The sequence below is a fragment of the Psammomys obesus genome, unplaced genomic scaffold (genome assembly GCF_907164565.1).
Source record: "Psammomys obesus unplaced genomic scaffold, mPsaObe1.curated_primary_1811, whole genome shotgun sequence".
NCBI lineage: Eukaryota > Metazoa > Chordata > Mammalia > Rodentia > Muridae > Psammomys > Psammomys obesus.
The window spans coordinates 874785-902607 of record NW_026596155.1 but is presented as its reverse complement, the minus strand read 5'-3'; the positions used below and the strand labels follow the sequence as shown (position 1 = coordinate 902607).

Sequence of the window (27823 nt, the reverse complement as noted above, 5' to 3'; positions counted from 1 at the left end):
AGCTGTGTTGATTTGCTGGGTTCTCTGACAGAAGGCACAGAACTGACAGGACGCATTAGCGTGGCTTAAGGCTGTGGTCTGAGCAGTCCACCAAGGGCTGTGTCCTGGTGCAAAGGCCAGGAGCTGGTAGTTGTTCAGCCTTTGATAATGGGTATCTATCTCCACAGTCCCAGTCTGCTGCTGGAGTTCCGGGGAGCTGCGGTTTCAGGCCACCCTGGAATCCAGGAGAAGTAGGTTCTAAACCTGTCCTTTTATGTGGCCTCCAGAATGTGTGACCCAGATTTAGGGTGGAACTTCTGGCCCCAAACGACCTGGATTCAGGGAAGGTCTTCCATCTCAAATCATCCAACCAAGAAAATCCCTCACAACTATCCTAGGTATCCGGCTCTTAGTTAATTACATATTAGTCAGTTCGACAAGAAGATTAGCCTTCGCATCTGAGTTGTGTATGCTGTTGCCTTGACTTGTCCGCCTGGGGGTGTCTGTGGTGTGAAACTCCTTCCCACCCAGCTGACTGTAAGCTCACATGTCTTTGATCAAGCACTTAGGTAAATTTACTTCCTTAAATGCCTACTTCTAATGGGAGGGCTCCCACAGAGCCGGTGTGTCATGTAACCAAGCAAGCCAATGTCACACGTTCAGTGCCTCCTCCAGAGTTCCACTGCCTTGTCGCTTCTAAGATCCAAATGTGCACACCTCACCTTCTGTGGAGGCTTGGCTGAGATTGTTTCCACTCGTTCGCATTGCAGTCTCTAATATCTTTCTCTTCTGGAGCCACGGCTACAGAATTGACATTTCACTTTTGCTCTTCTTCATCTGCTAGACTTCAGCCCTGCTTTTATTATTATTATTATTATTATTATTATTATTATTATTATTACTATTATTATTTTAAATGGGGTTTTATCTTCCAGCCCTGGCTGCCGGGCTGGTCTGAGATGTTTAGATAACACAGACCTCAGCCTTGCACCCTTCTTCGGAGTGCCCACTGATGTAATAGTGGCAAAACCATCATGGGAGTTACCAACTTTCTGATTGAATTTAAGGCACAACACAAAGGAGGGCCCATTCCCAGTACTGCTGACGAGCCCAAAACCCCTGGCTGGACAGGTCATTACTGACCCTAGAGGAAAACCTAAACTAGTTTACTGCTAAATGTGCAGAGGATTAAACTGATTCCTAAAAAACCTGACTTATTGTTGTGCCCATAGGTTAGTGCCTCTCTCGGCCCTCATACACTTGTATTTTCACTAGGTGGTGATTGATACAGAGACCCACAACTGGTCATGGTACAGAGGACACTGGTGCATTTTCAGCCCTGAATGGTGTCTGTGTCACCTGTCTTCCTCCTAACCTCAGGGAATTTTTGTAGAAGGGGTCAGGAAGATTGTAGATTCAGAGGCAGTGATGACTAAGGAAACAGTGTTTTCCGGGCATGGCACAGTAGTGGTGAACTCACGGTGCTCGTGATAACATGCCTAAGACCTGTGCAAGCTTAGGTCAGACAAAAATCTCAGCACAGGGGCTGGAGAGATGGCTCAGAGGTTAGGAGCACTGGTTGTTCTTCCAGAGGTCTGGAGTTTAATACCCGGCAACCACATGGTGGCTCACAACCATCTATAGTGAGATCTGGTGTCCTCTGCTGACTCCTAGCTCTCACACGCAGGCAGAACAGTATTAGAAAAAAACTCTCAGCATGGAAGTTGGCACAAAGTCCCATCGTAACTGAATAGCTATTGGTTAATACTAGCTGCCAAAAGAGGAAGACAGTTTTTTTTTTAGGAGTGTTGTCCCTGGCAGTTGACTGTTGGTGTGGCAGGTCACACATCCAAGAGTATGTGGGCATTGTAAACTGGATGTGATTGGTAGGGAAGGGGGTAGTTCTGGGAAGAGCAGAAGGAGAGAGGCATATGTTCAGAACACGTCGTACCAAATTCTCAAGAAATTAGACTTCCCAGTAGCTGGAGTTTCTCAAGTGTATCAGATTTCCCTCTTGTCCTCATCAGTATGGCTCACAAATATGCAGCAGACCAAAGTCTGAAGTAAGTGTCTGTTTGGCCAGGCCTGGGAGATGGGGCAGCAAAGTTGCCAGCATAGCATCTTCAAGCAGGATAGCACAACCCTGAGCCCAGAAAAGCTATGAATGTGGCTCAGTGCAAAATTGTAGATTACATGTGCCTTCAATCCAAACACTGAATGCTGGGATTACAGGATTCAGTCCCTCCCTGAGTGCTGGGATTACAGGCGTGTGCCACCATGCCCAGCTCACCTGACTTTCTTGAAGCTAGAAGGGTACCATTTTTTTCTAGATGTGATTTTTTTAGACGTTTTTTTAAAAAATATTTAATTTTTTTATGTTGAGCACATTGATCTGAGGGTGTGAGATCCATTGAACTGGAGTTACAGACAGCTATGAACTGTCATGTGGGTGCTGAGATTTGAACCCGGGTTCTCTGGAAGAGCAGACGGTGCTCTTAACTACTAAGCCATCTCTTCCAGCCCCTAGATGTGGATTTTTAATGGTCTAGATTTATGGTAAGAACTTTTCTTTCCTGACAAACGGAGAAAATGTTGGGTGGCCCATCCATACCCCCTCCTGCTCTGCCTCTAGCATCGGGCTTCTTATACCTTAGGATGACAGGCACGATGAAGACAGCATGGCAGAGCAGAATTCCTTCCTGATGCTGTAAGCATGTGGCTGAGAGTCTCCTGGAGCTAGCCTCCCGGATTTGCAGGTAGAGAAACAAAAGCTTAGGTGTGTGGTAGTGGCACACACCTTGAATCCCAGCACTTGAGAGGCAGAGGCACATTGATCTCTGTGAGTTCAAGACCAGTGCAGCCTACAAAGCAAGTCCAGGACAGCCAGGGCTGCTACACAGAGAAACCCTGTCTCAAAAAACCAACAAAAAAATAAAACTAAAACATAAAAACTTAGGTCAAGCAGCTTTTACTTTGATGTCAAGCCCATTGCTAATTCATGCAGTTATTCCAAAATTGATTTGGAAAGTTGTTGAAAGCACATTACAGCACTGAGCTTCAGGAGTCCGGATGGCCTTCTTGAGGGTTTGTCCCCTAAGTACCAAGTCACCGCCAAAGGGAGCCAGCAAGACATGGGGTGTGCCTGTATCAGATGAGAGTACAGAACCTGAGGCACAGCCTCTGGCTGGGAGTTAGCTGGAAGAATTGTGCTCCATTACGGGTTTCCTTCCTTGTGGGTCCCAGTGGCACTGGAGGATGGAGGAGTTGTAAGCTGTCAAGTCTGTTTGGTGTGGCATAGAATTCAGGAAAATCGGAGAAAAAAAATGTGTGATTCATGAGTCACCATCAGCACGCTGCCTATTGCTAAGGACGGCTATTCCTGCAAAGTGTGTGTGTGGGAGGGGAGCAAGAGGAAGTAGAGATGACCAGAAACTGACTAGTACAAGCCCTCTAGCTTCTGTAGACCCTGTCATGCTTGGTTTTGGAAACGAGGTCATGATCACGCCATCTGAGACCTGATTAGTTCATTTCATCCATTCAAAAGCGGAACCTTCTGGGTGTGACTCGGTCAACTAGAACAAACCAGAACAAACCAAAACAGCAGTACCAGTTAGGAAGTGCTCTGTGGGAACTAATCATTGTGCTAAAACCTTCTGCTGCTGATGACAATAATGATGTAATAAAGTTAATATAAAAATATCTACAAACTTCAGGAAGAACCTTCCTGATTTTACTACTTATAGATTATTACATTTCTCCCATTTATTTACATTTAAATTTTATAAAACTCTAAAAGGGTTAAAAGAAAAATCTGGGAGTAGCCGGACATCGGTGAGGCTTGCCTTTAATCCTGGCACTTTAGAAGCTGAGGCAGGTGGATCTCTGTGAGTTCAAGGCCAGCCTGGTCTACAGAGGTAACACCTGGAAGAGCTAGGGCTGCACAGAGAAACACTCTAATAATAATATTGATAATAATCATAACAACAACAACAACAACAATAATAATTTGGGAGCTAGAAAGATGGCTGAGTGGTGAAGAGCAGTTGCAGAGGAACTGAGTTTAGTGCACAAACACACAAACAGGCAAAGCATTCATCTGCGTAACATGAAACAAATCTAAAAACGTAATCTAAAAATACTGAAAAGCCAGTGAATTCATAGAGGGTTATAATGAAAGATTTGTAATATTTGACATGAGAAGAGAAGATGACTATCAGTATCCCCGGTGCTGAGGCCACCTGGCTGGTGTTATTCCCAACTGTGTTTGTGTGGTTGCACACAAAAATGCTCTTTTTCCCCTTCAGAACCAAATTGGCTGGCTGGAGAGGTGGCTCAGAGGTTAAGAGCGAAGGCTGCTCTTCCAGAGTTCCTGAGTTCAATTTCCAGAAACCACTTGGTGGCCCATGACCATCTATAATGAGATTTAGTGCCCTCTTCTGGCATGCAGGTGTATATGCAGTCAGAATACTGTCTACATAATAATAAATAAATCTTTAAAAAAATTGACTCATTTAATTCTTTTTGATGTCACCTTCTCACGATGATGTGCCACAATTGATTTTGCGCATTCAGTCATATGAGGTAGGTTGTTACCACTTTTTTTTTTTTTATTGGGCAAGGCCTCCAGGATACTAGGGAAGTGCCCCATTGCTGAGCTGCTACTTCCCAGCCCCACATGAGTACACATAGATACATGTTTTATTTTTTGGTTTGTTTCTCCCCCTCCCCCTTGGGGGAGGGTAGGGATGGGTCAAAAACACTGGCTGGTCTTAGACTCGCTGACCTTGAACTCTTCCTACCTCAGCATCTAAGCAGTATGGTTATAGGCATGTGCCACCATGCCCAGCTTCACGTGACTTTTTTTTTGGGGGGGAGGGGGTTGAGACAGAGTTTAACTATGTAGGTGATTGTATTTTAAGGAATGATTCCTTTAAAAAATAATTCTTTGAACAAGAAATGCTAACCTGGGGGCTGGAGAGATGGCTTAATGGTTAAGACAGACCACTGGCTCCTCTTCCAGAGGACCTGGGTTTGAATCTCAGCACCAACATGGCGGCTCACAGCTGTCTGTCACTGCAGCTCCAGGTGACCCAGTCCCCTCTTCTGGGCACCAGGAATGCACATGGTAAACAGACATACATGTGTGCAAATCTCCCACACATATACATACAATAAAAATAAATAAATCTAGTTGCTGGGTGTAGTGAGCTCTTTTGATTCCAGTCCTCAGGAGGCAGAGGCAGACAGACAGATCTCTGTGAATCCTGGGCCAGACTGCTCTACCTAGTGACTTCCAGAGCTGCATAGGGAGACCCTGTTTCAACAAACAACAATGAAAGACAGTTTTAAAAAGAGAGATACTAGCCTGAACTGTGCACCGTTTCTTTTCGCAGTGATTAGAACGATTTTCTGATTATTTGGGGCCTCGCTCCTCCTCAGCTTACACCTGATGCATACACTATCTATGCGGACCATATTGAGGTAGTCTTCTTCCTCCTACCTCTGTGCTTTTGAAAAGCTCCAGCCGGTCGGCTCAGTTGCGAGTATGAATCTCAGGGCTGTTGGCACTCCTTCATCGTTCCCCTTCTCAGCCTCTAGGACCGTCTTGAGTTGGTAGCGAGGGCTTGCTTCTGTCATCCGTTAATTGTGTCCTCAAATGTAGCATTTTCTACTCAACGTCCCTACAGAATTTCAGCATCCTGCCTTAGTTCTGTCTTCTCTATAGCAGCTCTTAGGATGGAATATTGATTTTGCTTAACATTTCTTCTTCATGTGTAGCTCCTGTCACACATCCTTCTGACATGAGAGGTGGAGGGGTGTTTGCTTTACCCTCGTGCCTACTGCCTGGTTCAGGAGCTAGGAGTCTTATCAGGTTCGTTTGTTTGTTGTTGTGATAAGACACTATAACAAAAGCGACTTAGGAGAGACACAGTTCCAGGTTTCAGCCCTTCATTGTGGAAAAGTCAAGGTGACAGGAACTTGAAGCAACTGGTCCCATCACCTCCATAGTCAAGAACAAAGAGCAATTAATTAATGTGTGCATGTCAGTGCACAGTTCACTTTCTCGTCTGGTCTAACATTCTTTGCCTAAGGAATGGTGCCACCCATGGTGGGTGGGCAGGCCTTCCTACCTTGGTTAAAACATAATTAAGATAGTGCTCCCAGACAGGACCACAGTCCACAGATCTAGACAGCCCCTCACTGAGAGTCTCTACCCACGTGATTCTAGATTGTGATATGATAATGACATCAGGGAGCCCTAAGCGTTGGCATCCTTGCTCTGCCAATAGTTTGGACTTCTTAATCAGCAGAATCATACATGGGAATGCCACTGTAGACTCTTCAGATGCTTCTACAGAAGTGTTATCAAGAATGATGCAGCATGATTCTGATAGTTTTATTGATCATTTCCTGTGTGCAAGAGAGCAGAGAGGAAGGGAGGGAGGAGAAAGTAAGCTATTAGTGGGAAGGGGGGAGAAAAGAAGGGAAAGGGAGGCAATGTGGGGGAAGGAGAGAAGGATGGAAAGGGATATGGAGCTGGAGATTGTAGAACTTGCCTAAGGCTACTGTAACTGCCTGGAGGAGTGACTCTAAAAGATATCTGACCCTGAAAACCTCACAGCTGCACTGGTATAAGTGAAGGGGAGATCATACCTCTACACTGTAGCCTTTGGGAGAGGAGATAACAGTAGCAAATAATGTCCAGCAGCATGGAAACATGGAAGTGAGCAGTTTAAATTATATGAAGAGGGACATCAAAGGCCTTATCAGCATTGCCAAGGAGGAAGTCTTCCAAACGGGTGGTTCAGCCTGAGAAGAAATTGTAACAGTTAAAAGTAATTACAGCAGGCAATTACAGATTTCATGTAGTGTGCTCTTTGTATCAAATAGTGATAAAGTATAGAGGTAATTTGGTAACCTACCTTGTCTTTACTAATGCTTGAAGAAAAAACGGAAGCAAAGCCAAACAGCAACAGTGAAGCAAGTTAGCGTAAGTCCAGCCAATTTGTAGGCAGGGAAAGGACACAGCTGCTGATGTTTACTTAGAAAGTTATTCCTAGACACACAGATAGTATGGAGGCCGCCTGCCCAGACTGTAGAAAGAATGGCTTTTCCTAAAATCCAGGCCTATTTTCAGAGAATGCACTAAGAAGTTTACTCTAACCCTGTAATTGCAACTAGTTGCAGATAGAGGCAGGAGGATTGGGAAACTGTGCTATAGTGATTTTGAGACATTTTAAAATTGAAGAAGGAAAAAGAGGAGGAGGTTGCCATTTGGACTTATTTGATTAAAAAATTATTTATGTATGTATGTATGTATTTATTTATTGTATGTGCAATATTCTGCCTGCATGTGTGTCTACATGTCAGAAGAGGACACCTCACTAACCATCTCACTATAGATGGTTATGAGCCACCATGTGGTTGCTGGGAATTGAACTCAGGACCTTTGGAAGAGCAGCTAGTGCTCTTAACCTCTGAACCATCTCTTCAGCCCTATTTGCTTGATTTTCGAGACTGGGTCTTGCTATATAGCTTAGTGCAGCCTTAATTAAACTCCTACCAAATTATAGGTGTGTGCCTCCATGCCTAGCCAATATACATTTAAAAAAGTTGAATTCATGTTTAGCAGTTATAGGCACTGGGACTCCCTTCCCTGCCCAGGCAGCAGCAGGCATGGCACAGGGGCTGGGCGTATGCCTGCCCTATTTTTTTTTCTTCCCTGAGAGCCTTACAATTTTACGTGAAGATCAGCTCTTTGCTTGCACACTCAGAACTCTCTCCCTTTTCCTCTTAGTCCTGTTAAGTTGCTAACACAACCTTGGGTTGATAGCTTCAAACCCAGTTTCTCTTCAAAGCAAGATATTAGTGTTTACTTCAAAAGCTTATTGCACTGTTACATGAAGCCATTTTTCAAAGGGCTTAACATAATGGTTGGCACAAGGTTGACACCAGAGAAATGGCATTTCCTTCCCTCGTGTGCACGGTTATGCACAGTTGTTTTTCTTTTGCCCCCCCCTTTGTAAAATGGCTTTGAGTAGTAGTCTCAAAATCCATAGTAATGTTTGGCTTCTGAAATATGCTATTTGTGCATGCATAGTTTAGTGACATTAGTGAGGAGCCATTTTTCTCTCTGAAACATTTTTACTGTGAGAATGCCATGCAGTACATTTTGAGCGCCCCAACTCCTCCCAGATCCACTCCTGTCTCCCATCTCCCTACTCCAAACTTCTTGTTCTCTTTTTGTTGCTATCCCCTAAACTTCAGTTTGTGCTTCCCCGACCCCCGTGCTGGCACGTGTGAGACCCACAGGGAGCCACACCCTTAAAAACCCACTCTCCGGCCTTGAAAACTGACTGTCCAGAGCTCCTCAGCTGGAGCCCGGGGCGTGTTCTCCAGTTCCTGCTGCCGTATTGGCTGGCTTGGTCCTGCACACGGCCTGAGAGAGTGGTCCCGTCTAGTCTAGAAGACCATGTTTCCGTCCCCCCTGACCTCTGGCTCCTTTGTGTGTGAGCACTCTGACCTCCGTCAGTCTCTGGGCTTCAGAGAAAGCTTCTGCTGAGGTCTGAGAGCGTCACTGTCTGTGGGTGGAGAGATCCAACTTTCCAGGCAAGCTTGGTACTATGTCCGTGTAACAGGATAATAGTAGTGAGTTTGCTGGTTGTGATGGCATACGTCTTTAATGCCAGCGCTTGAGAGGCAGAGGCAGGCTGATCTCCGAGTTCTAGACCAGCCTGATCTACAATACTGAGTTCCAGGCTATCCCATGCTCCACAGTGAGACCCTGTTTCACACACAGTACTGGATCTGCCCACCCAAACTGTGGGCTCCCGAACCATGGATTCTGGGTCAGATTTACAGGACTACGTGTGTGTTCTTTGCTGTAGGGAGGCCTGGAACCCAAGCGGAAACCAGCAGGTTGCAGCATAATACTTGCCTACTGTTAGGTTTGTGGGCGTATTTTTCTGTTACAGGTCAGTATTGGAGTTCCAGCTCTCGGAGTTTGTAGCTGAAAAGGACCATGAATGATTTTTTTCCCCTCCCAGCAGCATGGATAGCACCTTCCAGCACTAGGAAGGCTAGCTGGCTGGAGAAAGCGTCCCAGTCAGCCCTGGGACAAATATGCTGCGTCTTGAGCAATGGGGTCTTACCATGAAGTTCTGGTGGGCAACCTAAACCATGACAATAGGCTGTATTCTTTGGGGGGGGGGGGAGTCGGACAACTCGGGGGAGGTATCCCAGACCTGGCACTAGGTCCAATGAAATTCCATATTAAATATATGGAAGTTTATATAAGGGTAGGTTTCTATATGTCCTTTCCCCTCCCCCAATGCCCTCCTCTGCTCTACCCTTCCGTCTCTCTCCCAATTTAAGCTCTCTCGCCATTATTCCTCTCTTTCCACCACCTCTATGCTACTCTTCACTCTCCCTTGAGAGCTTCCTTTGTCTTCCCATCCATGGTCCTTTCCCTAATTTCCCCATACTCTGTGGGTTCTCCTAACTGAGCACACAAACCCTAAGAGTTCATGCTAAGACCTACCTATGAGTGAGGCCATGCCGGATTTGTCTTTCTGGGACTGGGTTATTTCACTCAGTATAATTTTCTCCAGCTCAACCATTTACCTACAGTTTGCTTCTCTTTACAGCCGAGCAGAATTTCATTATAAATGTTTATCACGTTTTCATCACATCCATCCATCAGTTGATGGGCATCCAGGCCTTGCCTTCCCTGGGCCCTAGCTCTGCCCACAGATAGAGGGCATGAGCAACATGGACGAGCAGGCATCTCTCTAGCAGGAAATAGAGTTCTTTGGGTATATGCCAGTGGTAAAGCAGGGTCACATGGTGGATCTATTTCTGGTGTCCTGAGGAACTGCCACATTGATTTCCATTTTGTTTGCACCAATGTGTCCTCCCAACAGCACATGAGGGGTCTCTGCCTCCTCACCAACGTTTGCTGCCTTTTGCTTCCTTAATCTTAGCCATTCTGTGTTAGCATGACATCTCAAAAAAGTTTCATTTGGCATTTCCCCGATGGCCAAAGATAATGAACATTTCTTTTTTTACAATATTTCTTAGCTATTCGTATTTTTGAAGAGCCGTTTCCTAATTCAAAGGTGAACTCTGAATTTTGTCTCTGCGGTGTTGCAAGTTGGGTGTACCGGTATGTTTACTCTGAGCTGACGTTTGCAATCTCTCTCTCTTCCAGATGAGTGCCACCCACTGACAGCAGCAATGGCTTTTAAGGACAGCAGCGGCAGCAGGTGAGTTTAAAATTTAAAATGACATTGAACTTCAGATCTGCTCCTCTAAGAAGCTGCAGCTGGGCATGGCAATGCCTACCTGTAACTCCAGCACTCTGGAGTCTGAAGCCACCTTGGCCCATAGCAAGACCCTGTCTCAAAAACCCAAGCAAGTAAGCCACGCATGGTGGCACTCCACACCTTTAACCCCAGCGCTTGGGAGGCAGAGACAGGCAGATCCCTGGGGATTTATTAATCAGGTGTGATAAGGCCCGAATGGGGGGAGGGGGTCCTAGAAGTTTGGAATCAAACAGGGACATAGAGTGAGGGAAAAGTGAGACTCTTAGCCAGATCATCAAATTCTGTGTTCGGGCCACATGTCACTGGTTTTATAGACACACCTGTTCCAGTCTTTCTGTGTGCCTCCATGGATGGAATCCTTTAATACTTGCCTCTTCTCCTCCCTCATCTTTTCTACTCGACAAGTGCAGTGTAGAAGAGGCCTTTTTTTTTTTTGCAAAGTGACAAGTGATAATTTGTCAGGGTACTACCTCTGTGATGTGTGCTAACTTTTTGATGCAGTCTTGAAGAATAGCTCAGTGGACATCCAGAAAGAATTTTCAGTAATATGGATAAGTTACTTAAAGTAGATATTCAAAACATACTAAAAATTAAAAAAAAAAAATGCGGCTCAAACTACTCAGTACCTACTGAGTAAGAACGGATGGAGCCTGGAAACGGAAAACCATGTCTGTTCTGCTTCCTCCCTTTGAGGACCACTTATGGAATTTGGTGCTGTGATTCTGGTGGTCCTGGTGTGAAACCTTGTATGTTCCCCTCTCCCACTACAGAGACAACATGGTACCTTCTAAGACCTTGGTGGAAAACCACCCTCATTTGTCTTTAAGTGTGTTCATAATTTTGGCTACACATAAGTTTTGGATTTTTGCATAAATGTCTCGTCCTTTATAGATCGGTTTTGACTGTACTTCCAAAGGTCTTTCACACTCTGCGTCTGTAAGAATAATGGCCTGTATTCTTAGCTGACATTTAAGCGCTTTCAGTTTTTGCTTCTAAATGAGAATTTGTAAGCTGGTGGCCTGCGTGGTGGATCTGGTCTACATATGGGCTTGCTTGGCCCTTTGCAGCATTCCAAGAGAAGGATTATCTGCAGATACCTTTATATAGCAATCTAGATTTCCATCTTTTCTTGAGAATTTTCAGTTTTAGGAACCCTGGATTTCGATGCTACATACCACAGTCATGTAGAATTGAATGCATGTGACTCAGCACATCTAAAAGATTGTGTGTGTGTGTGTGTGTGTGTGTGTGTGTGTGTGTGTGTGTGTGTGTAAGCGTAGGTGCACTTTAGAGGCTAGAAGTATTGGAGCTGTAGTTTCAGGTGGTTGTGAGCTGCCAGTGTGTGTGCTGGGAACTCTGGTCAACTGCACAGTCAGTATGTGTACTGAATCACCAAGAAATCTCTCCAACCCCGCGGTGGCTTTGAAAAAGAGTCTCATATATCCTAGGCTGGCCCACAGCCCAGGTTGGCCCTCTTGACTTCCTGAGGCCTGGGACTGTATAGGTTTGTACCCTGTGGGTTTGTGGGTTTGAATAGTCATAACTCTTTTAGGTAAGATATCAGTTCTCTGGTCTGAGCCCCCGGTGGCTTCCTTCCTTCCTTCCTTCCTTCCTTCCTTCCTTCCTTCCTTCCTTCCTTCCTTCCTTCCTTCCTTTTTTTCTTTTTTTCTTTTTTTTTTTTTCTTTTACCATAATGTCAAGATGATGATCTCCTTAGCCTACAGGTCAGCAAGACTTCTTCCTACCAATCTACTTTGTCACTTGGCTCTAGGCAAAGCCTTGTTACATTACAGTTCTGGATAATTGATGCCCAGTTATATCCATCTGGTTGTCTTGGGCCACCTAACGTGCAAGCCATTCAGTATCTTTGCTCTTTAACTGTTTTGATCCATCTGTATGTACAGCCTAGGTATATGTTGTTGTTACTGTTTTTTTAAGACCGGGATTTTCTGTGGGCCTGGGTGCTCTAGATCTTGGTCTGCAGATCAGGACGGCCTCAAACTCAGAGATCCACTTACCTCTACCTCCCCAGCGCTGGAACTAAAGGTATGCGACACCACGCTCAGCTAAGTACATTCTATCAATTTTACTATCAACAAGAAAATTATCTGGGTGTGGTAGAGCACACCTTTAACCTCAGCACTGGGGAGGCCAAGACAGGCTGATCTCTGTGAGTTCCAGATCAGCTTGGTCTACGTAGTGTGTTTCAGGTCAGCCAACACTACGTAGTGAGACCATTTCAACAAACAGAAAAACAACAAAAAAGAAAATAAACCTGCATGCTTATAATTTCAGCACTCAGGAGGCTAAGATTAGAAGATGCAGAGTTTGGAGCTAGCTTGGACTACATGAGACCCCATGTTTCAAATAAAATAAAATGAGGCAAAAGAGATATCTCAGGACTATGTTTTCTTGCTCTTGCAGAGGACCCGTTTGGTCCCTAACAGTTATTCCGGGTGACTTTAAACTGCCTATAAGTCCTGCTCCTGGGGACGGATGCCCACGTTTGGCCTCTGAAGGCACCTGTGCTCCCATACCCCACACAAGCATTCATATGTACATAATTTCAAATCGCCTGGCACAGGCACGGACGTCTCTAATTCTAGCACCTGGGAGATAGAGGCAGCCAGATCTCTGTGCATTTGAGGCCAGCCTGGTGGTCTACATAGAGAATTTGAGGCCAGCTAGTGAGACCTGCCTGAAAATAAAGAAATCAATCAATCCTTGTCTTGTTTTAGAAGCAGGTCTCTCTAAGGAGGTTAAAAGCATGCACTGCACCGCCACGCCTGGCTGATAATTTCTTTTTCTTTTTACTTTTTTAGAGACTATTAAAACCAGGTGGTGAGGGCACACACCTTTATGCCCATCACTTAGGAGGAGAGGCAGTGGGATCCGTGTTAGTTTGAGGCCAGGCTGGTCCACAGAGCTAGTTCCCGGACAGCCAGGGCTCTGTGGAGAATGTTTGGAAGAGACTGTTGTTTGTTTGTTTTGTTTTGTTGAGACAGGGCAATATTTTAAACATGTTTTTCTTGTTACATTCATTTATTTGTATGTATCTGTGTGGCTCTGTAGTCTGTCTCTCTCTCTCTCTCTTTCTGTATACATAGGCAGTACAGGATACAGAATATGTGGAGAGGTCAAAGGACAGTTTTCGTGAGTTGATTCTCTTCCTCGCTGTGTCAGTTAGGGATGGGACTCGGGTTGTTGGGCTTGGCTTACCTTTACCCACTGAGCCATCCTACCAGGCTTCCAGATACCCTGTAGAGCAGTGGTTCTCAATCTTCCTAATGCCTGCAACCCTTTAATGCAAACAGTTCCTCACATTGTGGTGACCCCCAACCATAAAATTATTTTTGATGCTACTTAATAACCTTAATTCTACTACTCTCACACATCATGCCAGTATCCATGTTTTCTGATGGTCTTAGATGACCCCTGTGAAAGGGTCATTGCACAGGACGGGAACCGCTGCTTTAGATGGAAAGGCTCATATGGATAAAGACAAATGGATGTGTGAATAGCTAGTTCAAATTCAAGCCACATTTTCAATCATCTCGTCTTTGAGTTGTGCGGTTCTGACTGGAGTTTCTGATGATTGTTTTTCCCCTCTTACTGGAGCAGAACTTTTTGACCTTATTTCACTCATGAGACTGATTTTTTTGTTGTTGTTGTTGTCATCCTTCCTTATCAATTGCCACATCTCTTCATTTTTTTTTTGTGAATCTTAAAGGTTAAGTTTTTCATAGTATGTGCCAAATTATACTCCAGGACTGGGCCCAAGTACGACACTGGAACCAGAGTGAAGCCGAGAGATATTCAGGAAATATTTGCTTCATAGCTGAGAAGGATAACTTTTTCTTTCAGAGTCTTATCAGGTTGCTGGGGAATGACTTAACTGTCTGCCATGAAGGGTGGCATTGTAATTTGGGAGCTGGTAAGCGCTTCAGTGGTCAGGGAACCTGGAGGGCTTGCACTTTGCGACCTCTGATCTGGTCAGTGGTGGCTTTCTCCTGCAGAAAGCCGGGCAACACTGTGCAACCCTCCTCAATAGAGAAGAGCGCTAGTTACTGAGGAAGCTACAAGGTGTTAAGCCGATTAACAGCCATTATTCAGGCAGATTTTCCCAGGGCCTGTAAACCAGGGACCTAAGTGCTACATTCTTACAGAAGAGATTAATGGCCCTTAGCCACTTTTCTTTCTTTCTTTCTTTTTTTTTTTTTTTAAATTAATGAAATAGCGATTAGCATTGTAGCCCCTGGAAATATGGGATGGGAGTGTAAAGAAGGTTCCAGAGTTTTCCAAGTGAAGTAGTTTCCGACCTAACTTGCAAGAGTCATGCTGCTACTTGCTGCTGCTGCTGCTGCTGCTGCTGCTGCTGGCACAGAACACCAGAAACATGTGGCTAATTAGCAGGTTTGTGTCATTGTCCCATAGAGCTCTGAATGAGTCAGTCCAGTCTGAAGGCTTAAGGTTTACTTTGGGGGTTGGGGGGAGAAGGTGTATTTTGGGGGATGGGGGGAGAAGGTTTACTTTGGGGTTTATCCCAGACAGGAAGGATTTTTTTTTTTTTTTTTTGTTTTGTTTTTAGAAGTATTTTCTGAATGCTCAGTTAATTTGGGGGGTGGGATTAAATTGTAGAGAGAGAGCATCGTGCACCTGAGTCTTTGACACTGATTTCCCTCTCAGGCCAAGGAGGTAGGAGCCTTTCTGCTACCTTCAATTCTCCCTCAAGGGGGAGGTTCTGGTTAGTGCTGACACCCTGGAAAGAAGGATGAGCTTCTCCAGGAACCTCATTAACAGGAGATTGACCAGGAAAGCGACCTATGAGGCACAGGCTATCCACTCCCCTCCCTACTGCCTTATACTCCATAAATTAGTCTTCCCAAACAAACAAGGCGCACAGCAGTTGGTAGTCCTATGTATGTGCTCACTTAACAGGCGGGCAGGGGAAGGCAGGTCGTGGTGGCACACACTTTTAATCCCAGCAGAGGCAAGTGGATCTCTGAGTTTGAGGCCAGCCTGGCATACAGAGTGAGTTCCAGGACAACCAGGGCTACACAGAGGAACCAACCCTGTCTCAAAAACTGAAACCAAAACCAACCAACCAACCAACCCAAACAAGACAAAACAAAACAAAAAAAAAACATTCTTCCATAGTATTTACTTTTCTCCATAGTATTTACTCTTCTGTAACAAACTTAATTGAGGTGTAATTTATACCTGTTTTAAGTATACAGGTTAACACTTTTAGTCCAGTTTTATATTTTAATATTTATTTAAGTTTATGCATGTGGATATTTTCCTGCATATCTGTATATGCATTATGTGCCTTGGTGCCCAGGGAGGCTGGAGGAGGTCCCCATGCTGGGCTGAGAGCTGAACCAGCATCCCCGAAAGAGTGGCCAGTGCTCTTAACTGCTGTGCCATGTCCCCCACTCCACTCTCAGGAATGCCCTCATCACTAATAGCCAAAGCTACTTTTTTGTAGTCCATTCTTCATCCCCACCTCCTAATGGTATGTAAGCATTCATCAGCTTGAGCCTTTTGTCTGTTCTGGGCGGTTCATACAAAGGTACATGTGTGTTGTAGCATGTTTTCATTTCATTCATTTTTATTGCCAAATAATATGCCGACTGCCTGAGTAGGTATTTTTTCTTTACTGTTCACATTTAGGTTGTGCTTTTCTTCTACTGTAAATAATGTGGGTGTGGTTTTGTTTGGGCGGAGGAGTTGTGTACTGTGAGGCAGCTGTGTCCAGGGTCATCTACAGATTATTCTAAGAGTCAGAAGGTGGCTTCAGGTTCATTTGCATGTGGCTCGCCTCACTGCCTTCAGCCACAGCTGTTCAAATGCTGGCAACCGGAAGCTGATGACTTAATCGAGTCCCAGTGCAGGCCGCCCTATATGCTCAGGTGTGAATGAGTAGATTGCAGGTGTCTGGCTCCTGCTGGATGCTAAAGCAGGAAGGGATCCTCTTTCTGAACAGCTTTAGCTGTGACACTGGCTGAGAGCTTCCTTCAGAATTCAGGGACCAGCATTAGTTGGAATTTCAATTCCACGTCCCCCTGATTTTCACAAGTTTGGGGATATCATTTCAAATCATGGCTATTGTGTTCTGTCCTTCTATTCCTGAAAACAGCAAAGGCGCAAGGAGTATGTGACCAAGGCCACAGGGCATGCTGGAGTCACTAGATTTTTGGGCTCCGGAACATTTGGAGCTTGCAGGAAAAGGATTAGCAGAAGGGCCCCTTGTGCTTTCATTTCCAATTTGACCAATTTGTCCTAATGCCCCGGGCATTTCCCAGATAGCAGTGCAGAGAGACGCTGTTTTGTTATCTTTAAAAAAGTTTCTAGGGGTCTGGCAAGGTGGCTCAGCGTACAAAGGGGGCCGCCTAGCCTGACAGCCTAGTTCAGTCCTCAGAATCCACGTGGCAGGAGAGAACAGACCCTTCGTCCCCCTCTGACTTCCATCTGGTCGGGCAGACAACAAACAAATGTAATAACGCACGGTTTTGTAAAGATCCAACATCCATAGGTTCTATTCCCAACACACACGTAATTAAATAGACAGTGGGCCTGGTGTTGCCTCCCACCCCAACATGGTGTGGCAGACACCTTTCATCCCAGCACCCAGGAGGTAGAAACAGGCTGATCTTCTGTGAGTCCCAAGCCTGTCTGGTGGTCTAAATAGAGAAGTTGCAGGCCAGCCAAAGCCGCACAGTGAGACTCTGCCCCCCCCCCCCCCACAAACCAAAAAAAAAAAGAAAAAAAAAGAAATTGGTACAAGATAGACAGCATATATTTCTTTAGTCAGGGTGTTAATAAATTTTTGTAGTGACCTAAACATGCCTTATTAAAAGCAACAGAGAGAGGAAGTAATCGTAGGTACACGGTTTCTCTTTTGTCGTTTGGAGATGGGGTTTCACTTTGCAGCCTTGGCAGGCCCGGAACTGGCTGTGTCGATTAAGCTGGCCTGAAACTTTGATGGGCTCTGACTTCCATGTGCTGGGATTAAAGGCGAGCACAACCACACCTGACCCTCAGAGGCTCATGAAATGTCTTGAAGTTGCTGTGTCTTGCCTTAAGACCTGAAGTGGGTCCCCTGTGCCAGATCCTCATCTGGAGCCCGTTTCTTGCTCATTATGGGGTGAGGGAGCCAACTGCCCAAGGACACTTATCTTCCACATCTGTATCTGTTTGTTTGCTTCTGGGGGGGGATTGACGGAGTGTACAGAGGTGATCGTCAGGTGGGGGTTACCGGGCCGCTTTCCTCCCCACACCCCGAAGCCTGGCTCTCCACACCTGGCATTGGCATTGTCTGAAACTGGCTAATCTTACCTAGAGAGGAGGGAGAGATGCCGCAGAGCTTCCTACAAGTACATGGGACTGCCCAGCCATAGCTTGCTGCTAGCTCTACATGTCCATGCCCCGAGGCTGAGAAGCTTTGTGATTTTTATTGCCTGTTCCCTGAAGAATGGAAATTAACTCAGAAGCTGGGCCAGAGTCAAGATGAAGACAGTTGCTTAAAATCGTCTGCTGGTCCCCGGCGCCGTCTCTCTTCAGACGGTGCCCGGCCTTGCGCTTTCTGGTGGGAGGCTCACCACTGAATTCCACCCTCGGAACAGTGTGCTTCCAAAAGTGTCTGTTTGTCCACGGGATGGTTCAGTGGGTAAAAGTGCTTGCTGCCTGCTGACCTGGCACAGGGGTCGAGAACCTGCTTCCCTAAGCCGCCTCCGGCACACACACACAGTAAATACTTGGAAGCACATTTTAAAGAGTGTATTTAATTGTCCCATAATTTTTGAGGCAGCCTTGCTGTGCAGCCCAGGCCGGCGTGAAACTCACCACCATGCCTCCATGTTTTCAACACTGGGATTGCCCATGTGCTCCAGGATGACTGGCTAAAAACTGTAATTTGTTTCTTTTTTTTTTTTTTTTTTCTTGTAACAGGGTCTCCACTGTGTAGCCCCAGTTGGCCTGGAACTCAATATGTAGGTCAGGCTGTTCTTGAACTCAAAGATGTGCCTGTCTATACCTCCAGAGTGCTGGAATTAAAGTTTGCCATAGCCAATTAAAAAAAAAAAATGGTGTGCTTTAATTTAAAACATTTACTTAAAAAAAATAATCTGCTGGGTGTGGTGGCACACGCCTCTAATCCCAGCATTCAGGAGGCAGAGGGTGGTGCGTCTTTGGGTTTAGGGCCAGCCTGGTCTACATAGTCCCTTCCAGGACAGCTTGTATGAAGAGAGACCCTCTCTCAAAAACAGTCAAACAGAAACCACAGCAAAAGTTCCTGCTGGGCGCCTTCCTCTTTTTGTCTACTCCCCCCCCCCCCCCCCCCGCAGGCTTCTTAGCTACTTTAGATTTCTCTAAATGTTGAAAATTCTGGAAAGGGAAGTTCCCCAGGTAAGGCTGGCGAGAGGGAGTGCGGGTCTGAAGAAGTATGGTGGCCGCCAGCCCCGAATGTAGGCCGCTGCGTCCTGCACACAGCAGACAATCGCCGCCTTGCTGGAAGGGAGGAAGGGTCTGTAAGGTTAGATGCCTTGGGCTTTCTAGGGAAACATAAAAGCAAGAGAAAGTTGTTCCAGATGGGCTGCTCAGAGCACGAGGTTGCTCCCCGTGGGGCTGGGGAGAGGCTCCACTCCAGGCTGACTGCTCGGGAATGCACGGCCGAGCGCTGGGGACCTCTCCCTGAGAGACCCCAAGGCGGATTCTCCCCTGTGTTCGATAAATAATTGGCAGGAGAGGCAATGAATTTTTTTCTGACAGTTGGTTCTTACTGGGGGCTGGGCTTCGTTTGCAAGTGAAAGGACGGCGGGTCGGAGTGGCTGAAAATCACAATGGGCCCCGACTCTTTTCACATCAAAGTGTGAAAGAGTCCCCGGGGGTGATAGATGGGGGCCCGCTGGACTCTTCACTTGTAAACAAAGCTGAGGGTGACCTCTAGATTTTTTTTACCCCCTAATTAAAAGAAAACAGGGTTTCCTAGTGGCGAGTGTGGGGCTGTTCTTCCTGGAAGGGTTGTGAACGGTTGTGGGCTGTCCCCGAGGTTACCCCAGGGGCCTGCGCTGCGGCTGGGTCCTTGGAAAGTGTTCCCTGCACCGGGTGGCCCCGCGGGGATCCCTGTTGTTCTTACAGTGAGGCCGGGCATGGTGGGACGCTGAGTCCCGATGCATCGGGAAGACTGAGGCCTCCATCGCTCCCTTCCCAGTCCGCCCCCAGCACCGGAGGAGACCCACGCGGGATGGAGAGCAGCCGTTAAGTGAAGCCGCATTATATGAGCGCGACCCAAAGGCAACTGTGAAGTTTTCCCTCAAAGATTGACGAGAGGGTTTCTTTGATGTAGTTAAGGGCTTCGTATGTGGTAGCATTTGGGTCCGATTATGGTTTTGAAAACAACATTAAGGTCCACACAGAGCACGCTCTGGGAGCCCCGAAGTCCCCCGCCGTCCACTTGGTTCCTCTGTCCTAGCCTCGCAGGATTCCAAGCTGGAGGCCAAAGCCTGCCTGAGCCCGCTAAGAGCGCTAATGCTTCCTTGCCCTTGCAAATGTTTGGTAATAGGCCCCGTCTGAGTTCCAGAAGAGCTAGGAGAGTGGAGGAAGGAGCAGAGAGGTCACAGCTGGAGGAGAGCTTGCAGTTCCTGTAAGAGCCGCAGGAAAAACACGGCCCAGCCGAGGTGTGCGCAGCTGTATTCAAGGCTGCCTCATCCACCTTGAGAGGGAGGCTGGGAAACACCAGCTAGCTAGTGATGCATATTATTAGCTATGCACACCCAGCAGTGTTTAGAGTGTAGATGCCACAGAGATAGCAAAATTACTTTTTAACAGGGTTGGAGCTAAAATTCAGGGCTCCCTAGGCAAGTGCAGAATCACTGAGTATCCTTTTGAGCCCTAGAACAACTAATATTTAGTGGGCACAGCCAGATTCTGTGCTGAGAATTTCTTAGCCCTCCCTCCCTTTCTCCCTCCCTCTCTTTTTCCCTCCCCCTCTGCCCTGTCTCTTTCTTTCTCTCTGTTATGCAGGGTTTCATTCTAGCTCTGACTGTTCGGGGTTTGGGGGGGAGGTATATTTTCATTTCAACCTAACAACTAATAGAATTACATTTTGTAGGTGATAAAAGAACAAATTGATTAATGTGTGGCAGACAGTTACACTATCTTCCTTACTACCCTCCTAATGTTTATTGCTAGATTTTGAAACAGGATCTCACTCTAGCCCAGGGTGGCCTAGAACTACTCTCCAGCAGTCCTCCTGCCTTAGTCTCCCTAGTGCTAAGATTACAGGCCTGAGCCACCTCGCCTGGCATGAAACCCACTGCTGTTACTGGGCCCCTAGCAGCTCAACTGCAGCCCAGCTGCACAGGAGCTGCTTGGGAGCAGGAGGCAGGGACTGCTGCCCGCTCCCACCTGCCCCTCGGAGAACTGTGCTGGATCCTCCTGGGCCAGCTGCCTTTCCAGGCCTTGTTAATGAGTGCTGGAGAGCAGGTTGTTCCTAGGGGATCGATTCAGCGTGGCTGCCACAGCCAGGCACCCTTCCAGGGAAGCCACGAAGCTGATTAGGGTGGGAGGGAGCCGAGGTGGCTGACAGGCCATATGGCGAGGAAAAGGCTAAGTACAAAAATCTAAGGGAGGAGGCAGCTGTCCTGCCTAGACTCTCCGAAAACTGTTCACAAGCATGTGTGTGAGCATGCGAGTGCGCGCACACACACACACACACACACACACACACACACACACACACACACGGGGTGGTGTGTTTCTAAGGGTATTTTCGGTCTGTGCAGCCCCACACAGGTGCCAGGTGGTGGCTCGCCGATCAATCAGCTCCCAACGGTTACGCTGTGCAGCTGTTCCTCTCTTAGACTGTCTGTCAACATCCGGCAGAGACTTAACTTTCCCCCAGCGGCCTCTTGATGTCTGAGATAGAAAATCTCCTTACTTTGAGCATGGAGTACTGAGCCAGGCAAGGTGGCACACGCCTATGATCCCAGTGCTCAGGGAGGCAGAGGCAGGAGGATCTCTGTGAATTCCAGGCCAGCCTGGTCTACAAGTCCAGGACAGCCAAGGCTACACAGAGAAACCCTGTCTGGAAAAAAAAAAAAAAGCATCAAAGGAGTTCTGACTTCCAAGCAGGACCTAGTGTTTCACAGATGAGAGTGCAGAATAGTGTGAAAAATACATTCTCTGCTGGGGGATGGTGGCACACATCTTTAATCTCAGCAGATGGATCTCTGGGTTCAAGGCCAGCCTACAGGTCTACAACGTGATTCCAGGACAGCCAGGGCTACATAGAGAAGTCCTGTCTCTCTAAAAACTAAACCAACCCAACAAAACAAATCAAAACAACATAAAGCAAAATTCCCTGCTAAGGGACAAATGTGGAGGACAGAAAGGAGGAATGAGTGCGGGTTTGGAACAGACTTCAGCACTGCTGTGGCATTTTCTCTCTGCCTCTGACCAGCAAGACTGGATGAGATTACTTTAATCAGCCTCCCAAACCCCACCACTGCCTCTTCCAGAAAAGGAACTCAAAACTAGTCAGACTTGGATTTGAATTGAATCCCCTCTCTTGAGATGTGTAAAGCTGGGAGAACTTTTAAATTGTTTTTTATCTGTACAGTAAAAATAGGGCTAAGTGTATTTAAAACAACAACAGCAGCAACAAAAAAAAAAAAAAAAAAAAAAAAAAAAAAAAAAAAAAAAAAAAAAAAGAAAGAAAGAAAAAAACCTCAGCAAGCCAGGCAGTGGTGGTGAATGCCTTAAATCCCAGCACTGAGGAAGCAGAGGTAGGTGAATTTCTGAGTTCAAGGCTAACCTGGTCTACAGCCCTAACCCTAACCTTGAGTTTAGGACAGCCAGGGCTACACAGAGAAACCTTGTCTGGAAAAATAAAAAACCAAAGCAAACCAATCTAACCAACCAACAAACAAAAAACCTAGCAGATAGAGATCAACCTGGTTTACAAAGTGAGTTCTAGCACAGCCAGAGCTAGATAGTGAGACCCTGTCTCAAAACAAAACAATAGCCCAGCAGGTGCTAGTTTTATGGATGGTGCATGCCTTTTAGTAATAATAATAATGATAATAATAATAATAATAATGATAATAATGATAACAACAACAATATTTGTTATTATTCCGAGACAGTCTTTTCTTTTAAGATCTAGTACTCTATGCTTGCAGGCCAGAAGAGGGTACCAGATCTCATTATAGATGGTTGTGAGCCACCACGTGGTTGCTGGGAATTGAACTCAGGACTTTTAGAACAACCAGTGCTCTTAACCTCTGAGCCATCTGTCCAGCCCCAGAGACAGTGTCTCTTCAGCTTGTCTGGAACTCACTACATAGACTAGACACACCTAGGAACTCATGGAAACCCATCGCCTCTCCCTCTGAGGTGCTGGAATTAAAGGTGTGTGCTGCCATTTAAAACCGGCTGGTGGTGCATGTCTTTGACCCCAGCACTTGGGAGGCAGGGACAGGCGGATTCTGCATGGTGGTTCTTTCTCCTCAAGGTGATAACCAGAGTTAAGCTACACATTCAGCAAGGCTGTGCAGATACTGTAGTGTCAAAACTGTCCAGTCTCGTAGACGGGAAGTTAGGGATCACTGGGAGCTAGAGCGGGTCAGGTCTGAGATGGGGTGCATCAGCCCTGTGGAGCACCTGTCTGAGCTGGCACCCCAGTAGCCAGGAAGAGATAGTGACAGTAGGTGTGTGACTTTTTAAAGAGTTATTTTATTGTTAATTGTGTGTTTGTGCATATGTGCCGCTGTCATGGAGAGGAGTGAGGAGGAGGGAGGGAGGTATTCATTTGACCTTTCTTGCAAAAACAATCCGAAGTTTTTGTTCTGTTACTAATTGGTTAGCTTGTGTCAAAGCCTGTCACTGTGAACATAATTACTTGTTGTTGACCCAACTGTTGACGGCCCAAGTATGAAATCTGCAGAATCGTGTGAGCACTCACCTACTTGTGTTCACTGGACTTACAAAACCAAATCGCTTTAAAGTACAGGCAAGCCTCCTGGAAAAAGTACAGGCCTGCCTCTGCCTTCTGGAGTGCTGGGATGAGCAAAGACTTTGAAGATTTTTTATTATGCATACAATGTTCCGTCTGCATGTACACCTGCACACCAGATCTCATGATAGATGGTTGTGAGCCACCATGTGGTTGCTGGGAATTAAACTCAAGACCTCTAGAAGTAACAGCCAGTGCTCTTAACCCCTGAGCCATCTCTCCAGCCTCAGCCAAGACAGTTTTAAGGACATGAGCTTTACCTCTCAAAGGCAGAGGTTCTCAGCCAGGTCACATATTAGATATCCTGCATATCAGATATGATATAACAGTAGCAGAATTACACTTATGCGATAGCATCGAGGATAATTCTATGGCTGGCAGTCCCCACAGCATGAGGAACTGTACTAAAGGGTCACAGCCTCAGGAAAATTGGAAAACTCTTTAAGGCCTGGCAGTGCACCTAGGTATGGTACATAATAAACGAATAGATAATTTAAAACCATCACTGTTGACGTGTTTGCTTTGTTTTCTGTTGTTTGCCTACTTATTTGTAGACAGGCTATCATGTATGTAGCCCAGGCTTGCCCCAAACTTTGCCAAGGATGACCTTGAATTCTTATCCCTCTTGCTTCCTTTTCTCAAAATACTCAGATTGCAGGTGTCCTCTACCCTGCCTCTCCTTAAAAAAAAAAAAAAGCCTGGATTTAGAATCTTTTAAAATATAAGTTGGCATTCCTTCATAGTTCTTTGTAGAATTTTTGTGGTCCTTGTTGCTGAGGTATGGTGGTTCCTCTGATGGACAAAGATCTCAGAGCAGAACTTTGACCTTTCTGAGGGGTTTACACCGAGGGGGTTGGGAGCTAACCACTCTTGTTATAACAAGCGTCCAGTGGGTGGTAGGTGAGCTCAGAGGAGAGATTTATGAGCCACATCCTGTTCTGGAATCACTGCTGTGGACGGAAGAGGGGGAACAACTGCTGTATAAATCAGGAAGGCAGCTCCGGAAACGACGTAGGCCACCGCAGGGTCTGGGGCTTGAGGATGCCGCCTTGGTGTGCCCTGCATGCCACATGGCTGAGGAGGCTCCATGGGTTCTGCTCTGAGTCACACAGGTGACGGTGCTGAGTTAGGTGGGGCTGTTTCCCTCAGGGGAAAACAGCAGAGCGAGGCAGAGACTGTGGGACTGTGGCCCAGATCCCCTTTAGTCTCATAATTGCTCCCTGAATTGTGAAGAAAAAGAGAGCTAAGCCATTTGGGAGGGAGCAAGCGATTGTGTGCATGGTCCTGGGTCTGAGGTTGAACCCATGCCCCCGTGGATCACCTGTTTGTTCCTTCCACGGTTTCCAGCTGTTCTGACCCAGCACAGGGTATGCTCATGAAACCTTACATCTTTTGTAGTTTTCCGTTTTTCCAGACAGCGTTTCTCTGTGTAGCTTTGCCTGTCCTAGACTTTGTAGACCAGGCTGGCCTCAAACTCAAACTCACCTGCCTCTACCTCCCGAGTGCTGGGATTACTGGTGTAATCTTGACCAGAGGGTGAAGCGTTGACCTCCTTCTCTCAGGGAAAAACACACTAGACCATCAGTAGAAGAGCGGATGGATTCTAAGATCAGGGCTGAGAAGATGGCTCAGCAGTTGAGAGCACTTTAGTGTTCTTTTGGAGCCAAGAATTAAGGACCCAGGGCCAATCAGCTCCTAACTGCCTTAACTCCAACTCCAGAAGGTCCACTGTCTCAGGCCTCCACAGACACTGCACTCATTCAGGCAAACAGGTACACGCATGCGCGCGCGCGCGCGCACACACACACACACACACACACACACACACACACACACACACACTTGTTTTTTTCTTTAAAGAAAGGATAAGATTGGAATGTAGCTGGGTTGGCAGATTGCCTGCCTATGCACAAAGCCCTGGGTTCCATTCCTAGCATTGAATAAACTGGGTGTGGCAGTACTCCTAGGCCGGCGGCCGGAGTGCAAGGTCATTGTCAGCTCTTTCCAGGCTGTCCTGGGAGTCCTGGGGCTCTTAAGAAAGGCACCTGAGATCATGCCCTGTGTTTGAGCGTCTATATACATTGCTGAGTAGAATGAAAGGCAACCTATTTTTATGGGTGATAAAATTATTTCATCTGCTAGTTGTGGTGGTGGTCACCTTTAATCCCAGCACTTGGGAGGCAGAGGCAGGAGGAATCTCTGAATTTTAGGCCAGCCTGGTCTACACCGAGAAATCCTAGCTTGAAAACCAAAGCAAACAAAAGTATTATTCATCTAAGTTAGGGTACACATAGTGGATTTGGGATTCAAATAATTTAAGTTGTTTAATAGAAGTATTTTCCCCCTAATTTATTTACTTAGAGGCAATAATTGTATGTTTTTAAATTGTGGGTAAAGATTTTCGTTATGGGTAAATTGATGTTACTTACTAAAATGTTTTTATGCCAGGGTTCACCCCCAGTGCCATGTGCCAACATTCACAAATGTTATTTAATAAAACCCAAGGTCTAAGTCTTCACTCTTCTATTTTCTTTAAAAAAAAGGAAAACATTATTCATTTATTTTATTGCCACCATCAAACCCCAAAGGAGAAGATTGTTTTGGCTCATGATCTCAGAGGCTTCACTCTGTGGTGGCTTGGCCTCTGTGACAGGTCGGTGAGTCACGGTGGGAGTACACGGTGGGCTCGCTCAGCCCATGTTGGCCAGAAATCCATCCGGGGGTGAAGGAGAGGCAGACTGGTACTGGCACCCCAATACCACTTTCAAGGGCACGCCTAGGGAATTTCCTCCTAGATCCCATCTCCTGTAAGTGCCACCACCTCTCAGGAGCTGGCAAACTAAGCTGGCATCGAATTTCAGGTCTTCAGAGTGGGCACCTATCAAGACCATAGAGCAGGATGTGTGGGGTAGAGTGTCAGGTGAACAAGAAGGCTCATGCAGCTTTCAACCCAGATGACAGGATAGCCTCCTTTCATAAACTATGTGAGCAGAGACCTGACCAGATGAGATGGAGAACCGGAACTGGGTGTGGAGGTACCAGAACATTTATTTAGTTTGAGATAGTGTCTGCCTACACAGCCTTGGCTGGCATGGAACTCCACACATGGACCAGGCCCTGGATGAGTAGGACGTTAGCTTGGGAGGGTCTTTGGTAGGAGTTTTGTGAACAGGAGGTGGAAGCCACTAAGTTTCTTCCAGAGAAGCAGCATGTCTTCACACGCCTCACACTGTGGTAGGTGCTATGGAAACCCCCTGCAGTAGATGGGAGTCATTCTTCCCTCTCACTTTACAGAGAAAACAGAAGTACTTGAAGGAAACCAACCATTCCAGGGTTGGGGCCAGCTCTGAGTTCCTGGTGCTCACTTCTGTGTTCCTTCTGTACCAGAAGGAACCCAACCTGGGAACTTCCGTTTCCTGCCATGGCATCATTGTTTGTTTGTTTGTTTTGAAGCAGTCTTACTATGTAAACCAGGCTAGCCTGGAACTTGTGATCAACCTGGCAGCTTTCTTCATGATTACAGGCATGTGCCACTACACCCAGCTCAGAGCTCTCTGATCAATTACTGTGACTATTGCCTTGATGCTACAGAATGTCTGGGGGCTCCTGGCCTCAGTTCCTCTCTTTAAGGGACAGGATATTTCTGAGCTTATCAATGGGACTTAGTGTCACCTTTTCCATGGCAAAGCGATGATGAGCCCCAGTCCTGGGCTTCCCGGCCAATTAACAAAGTCCCAGGACTGTCCTGAGGCTGGTAAGTGAAAGCCCTCACTTCATCAGAAGCTTGTCAGGGGCCTTCTCTCCTCACAGCATGCTGCTGTGTTCTCAGCTGTCACTGAATAGCAACATGGTGGCTTTGGAGTTTATAGTATCCAGTGCAACAGAAGGTGGTGTTACACAGTTGCAATCAGAGTATGTTCTGGTGCAATGTGCTTGGGGACTTGGAGAAAGGCTTTGTGGTCACCTGGACTGAGTTTGTGCCTAAGGGAGACAGGCAGACAGTAAGATTGGGAAGAGAGCCTGGAACATAGTCTTGTATTGTTACAGCCTGACCAAGAATACAGAAAGGAGGTGGTGGTTTCAGCCCAGGAAGGAGGCTAGGAGCTCAGGTGGAACTACTGTAAGCCCGAAACAGCCTAGAATGGTAGGCACTGGCCCGCACTGTGGCCAGGGAGTTAGAAGCAAAATAAATAAATTCACATAGGGTTCCAAGAGTTAGTCTGGGGGGAAATAAAACTCCGTCTTCTGTAACTAACTGCACGTAAGCATAGAGACACTCATGTGGCTGATTGGTTTAGATAAAACATTAATATTTATTTTATTAAGATGTACTGTTTTGGACTGAAGCCCTGTCTTCAATCCCTAGTACTGCCTTTAAATTGGGTGTGGTATCATGCCTTATGATTCCAGCACTCTAGGGTTAGAGGCAGGAGGATCAAAAGCTCAGGAACTATTGAGTATATAGTAAATCTGAGGCTAGCCTTGGGGTGGGGTGGTTTGTTTT

The 27823-nt window shown here is 46.4% G+C and overlaps 1 protein-coding gene across 1 annotated transcript in view; it reads left to right on the top strand.

Annotated features, from left to right (window-relative positions):
* The window catches only part of Aff1 (ALF transcription elongation factor 1), a 157771-nt gene that overhangs the window by 8525 nt on the left and 121423 nt on the right, over positions 1-27823 (top strand). The window contains 1 exon segment of the mRNA XM_055594511.1: positions 10190-10244. Coding sequence (XP_055450486.1) covers positions 10216-10244 — 29 coding nt within the window. The 5' untranslated portion in view covers positions 10190-10215.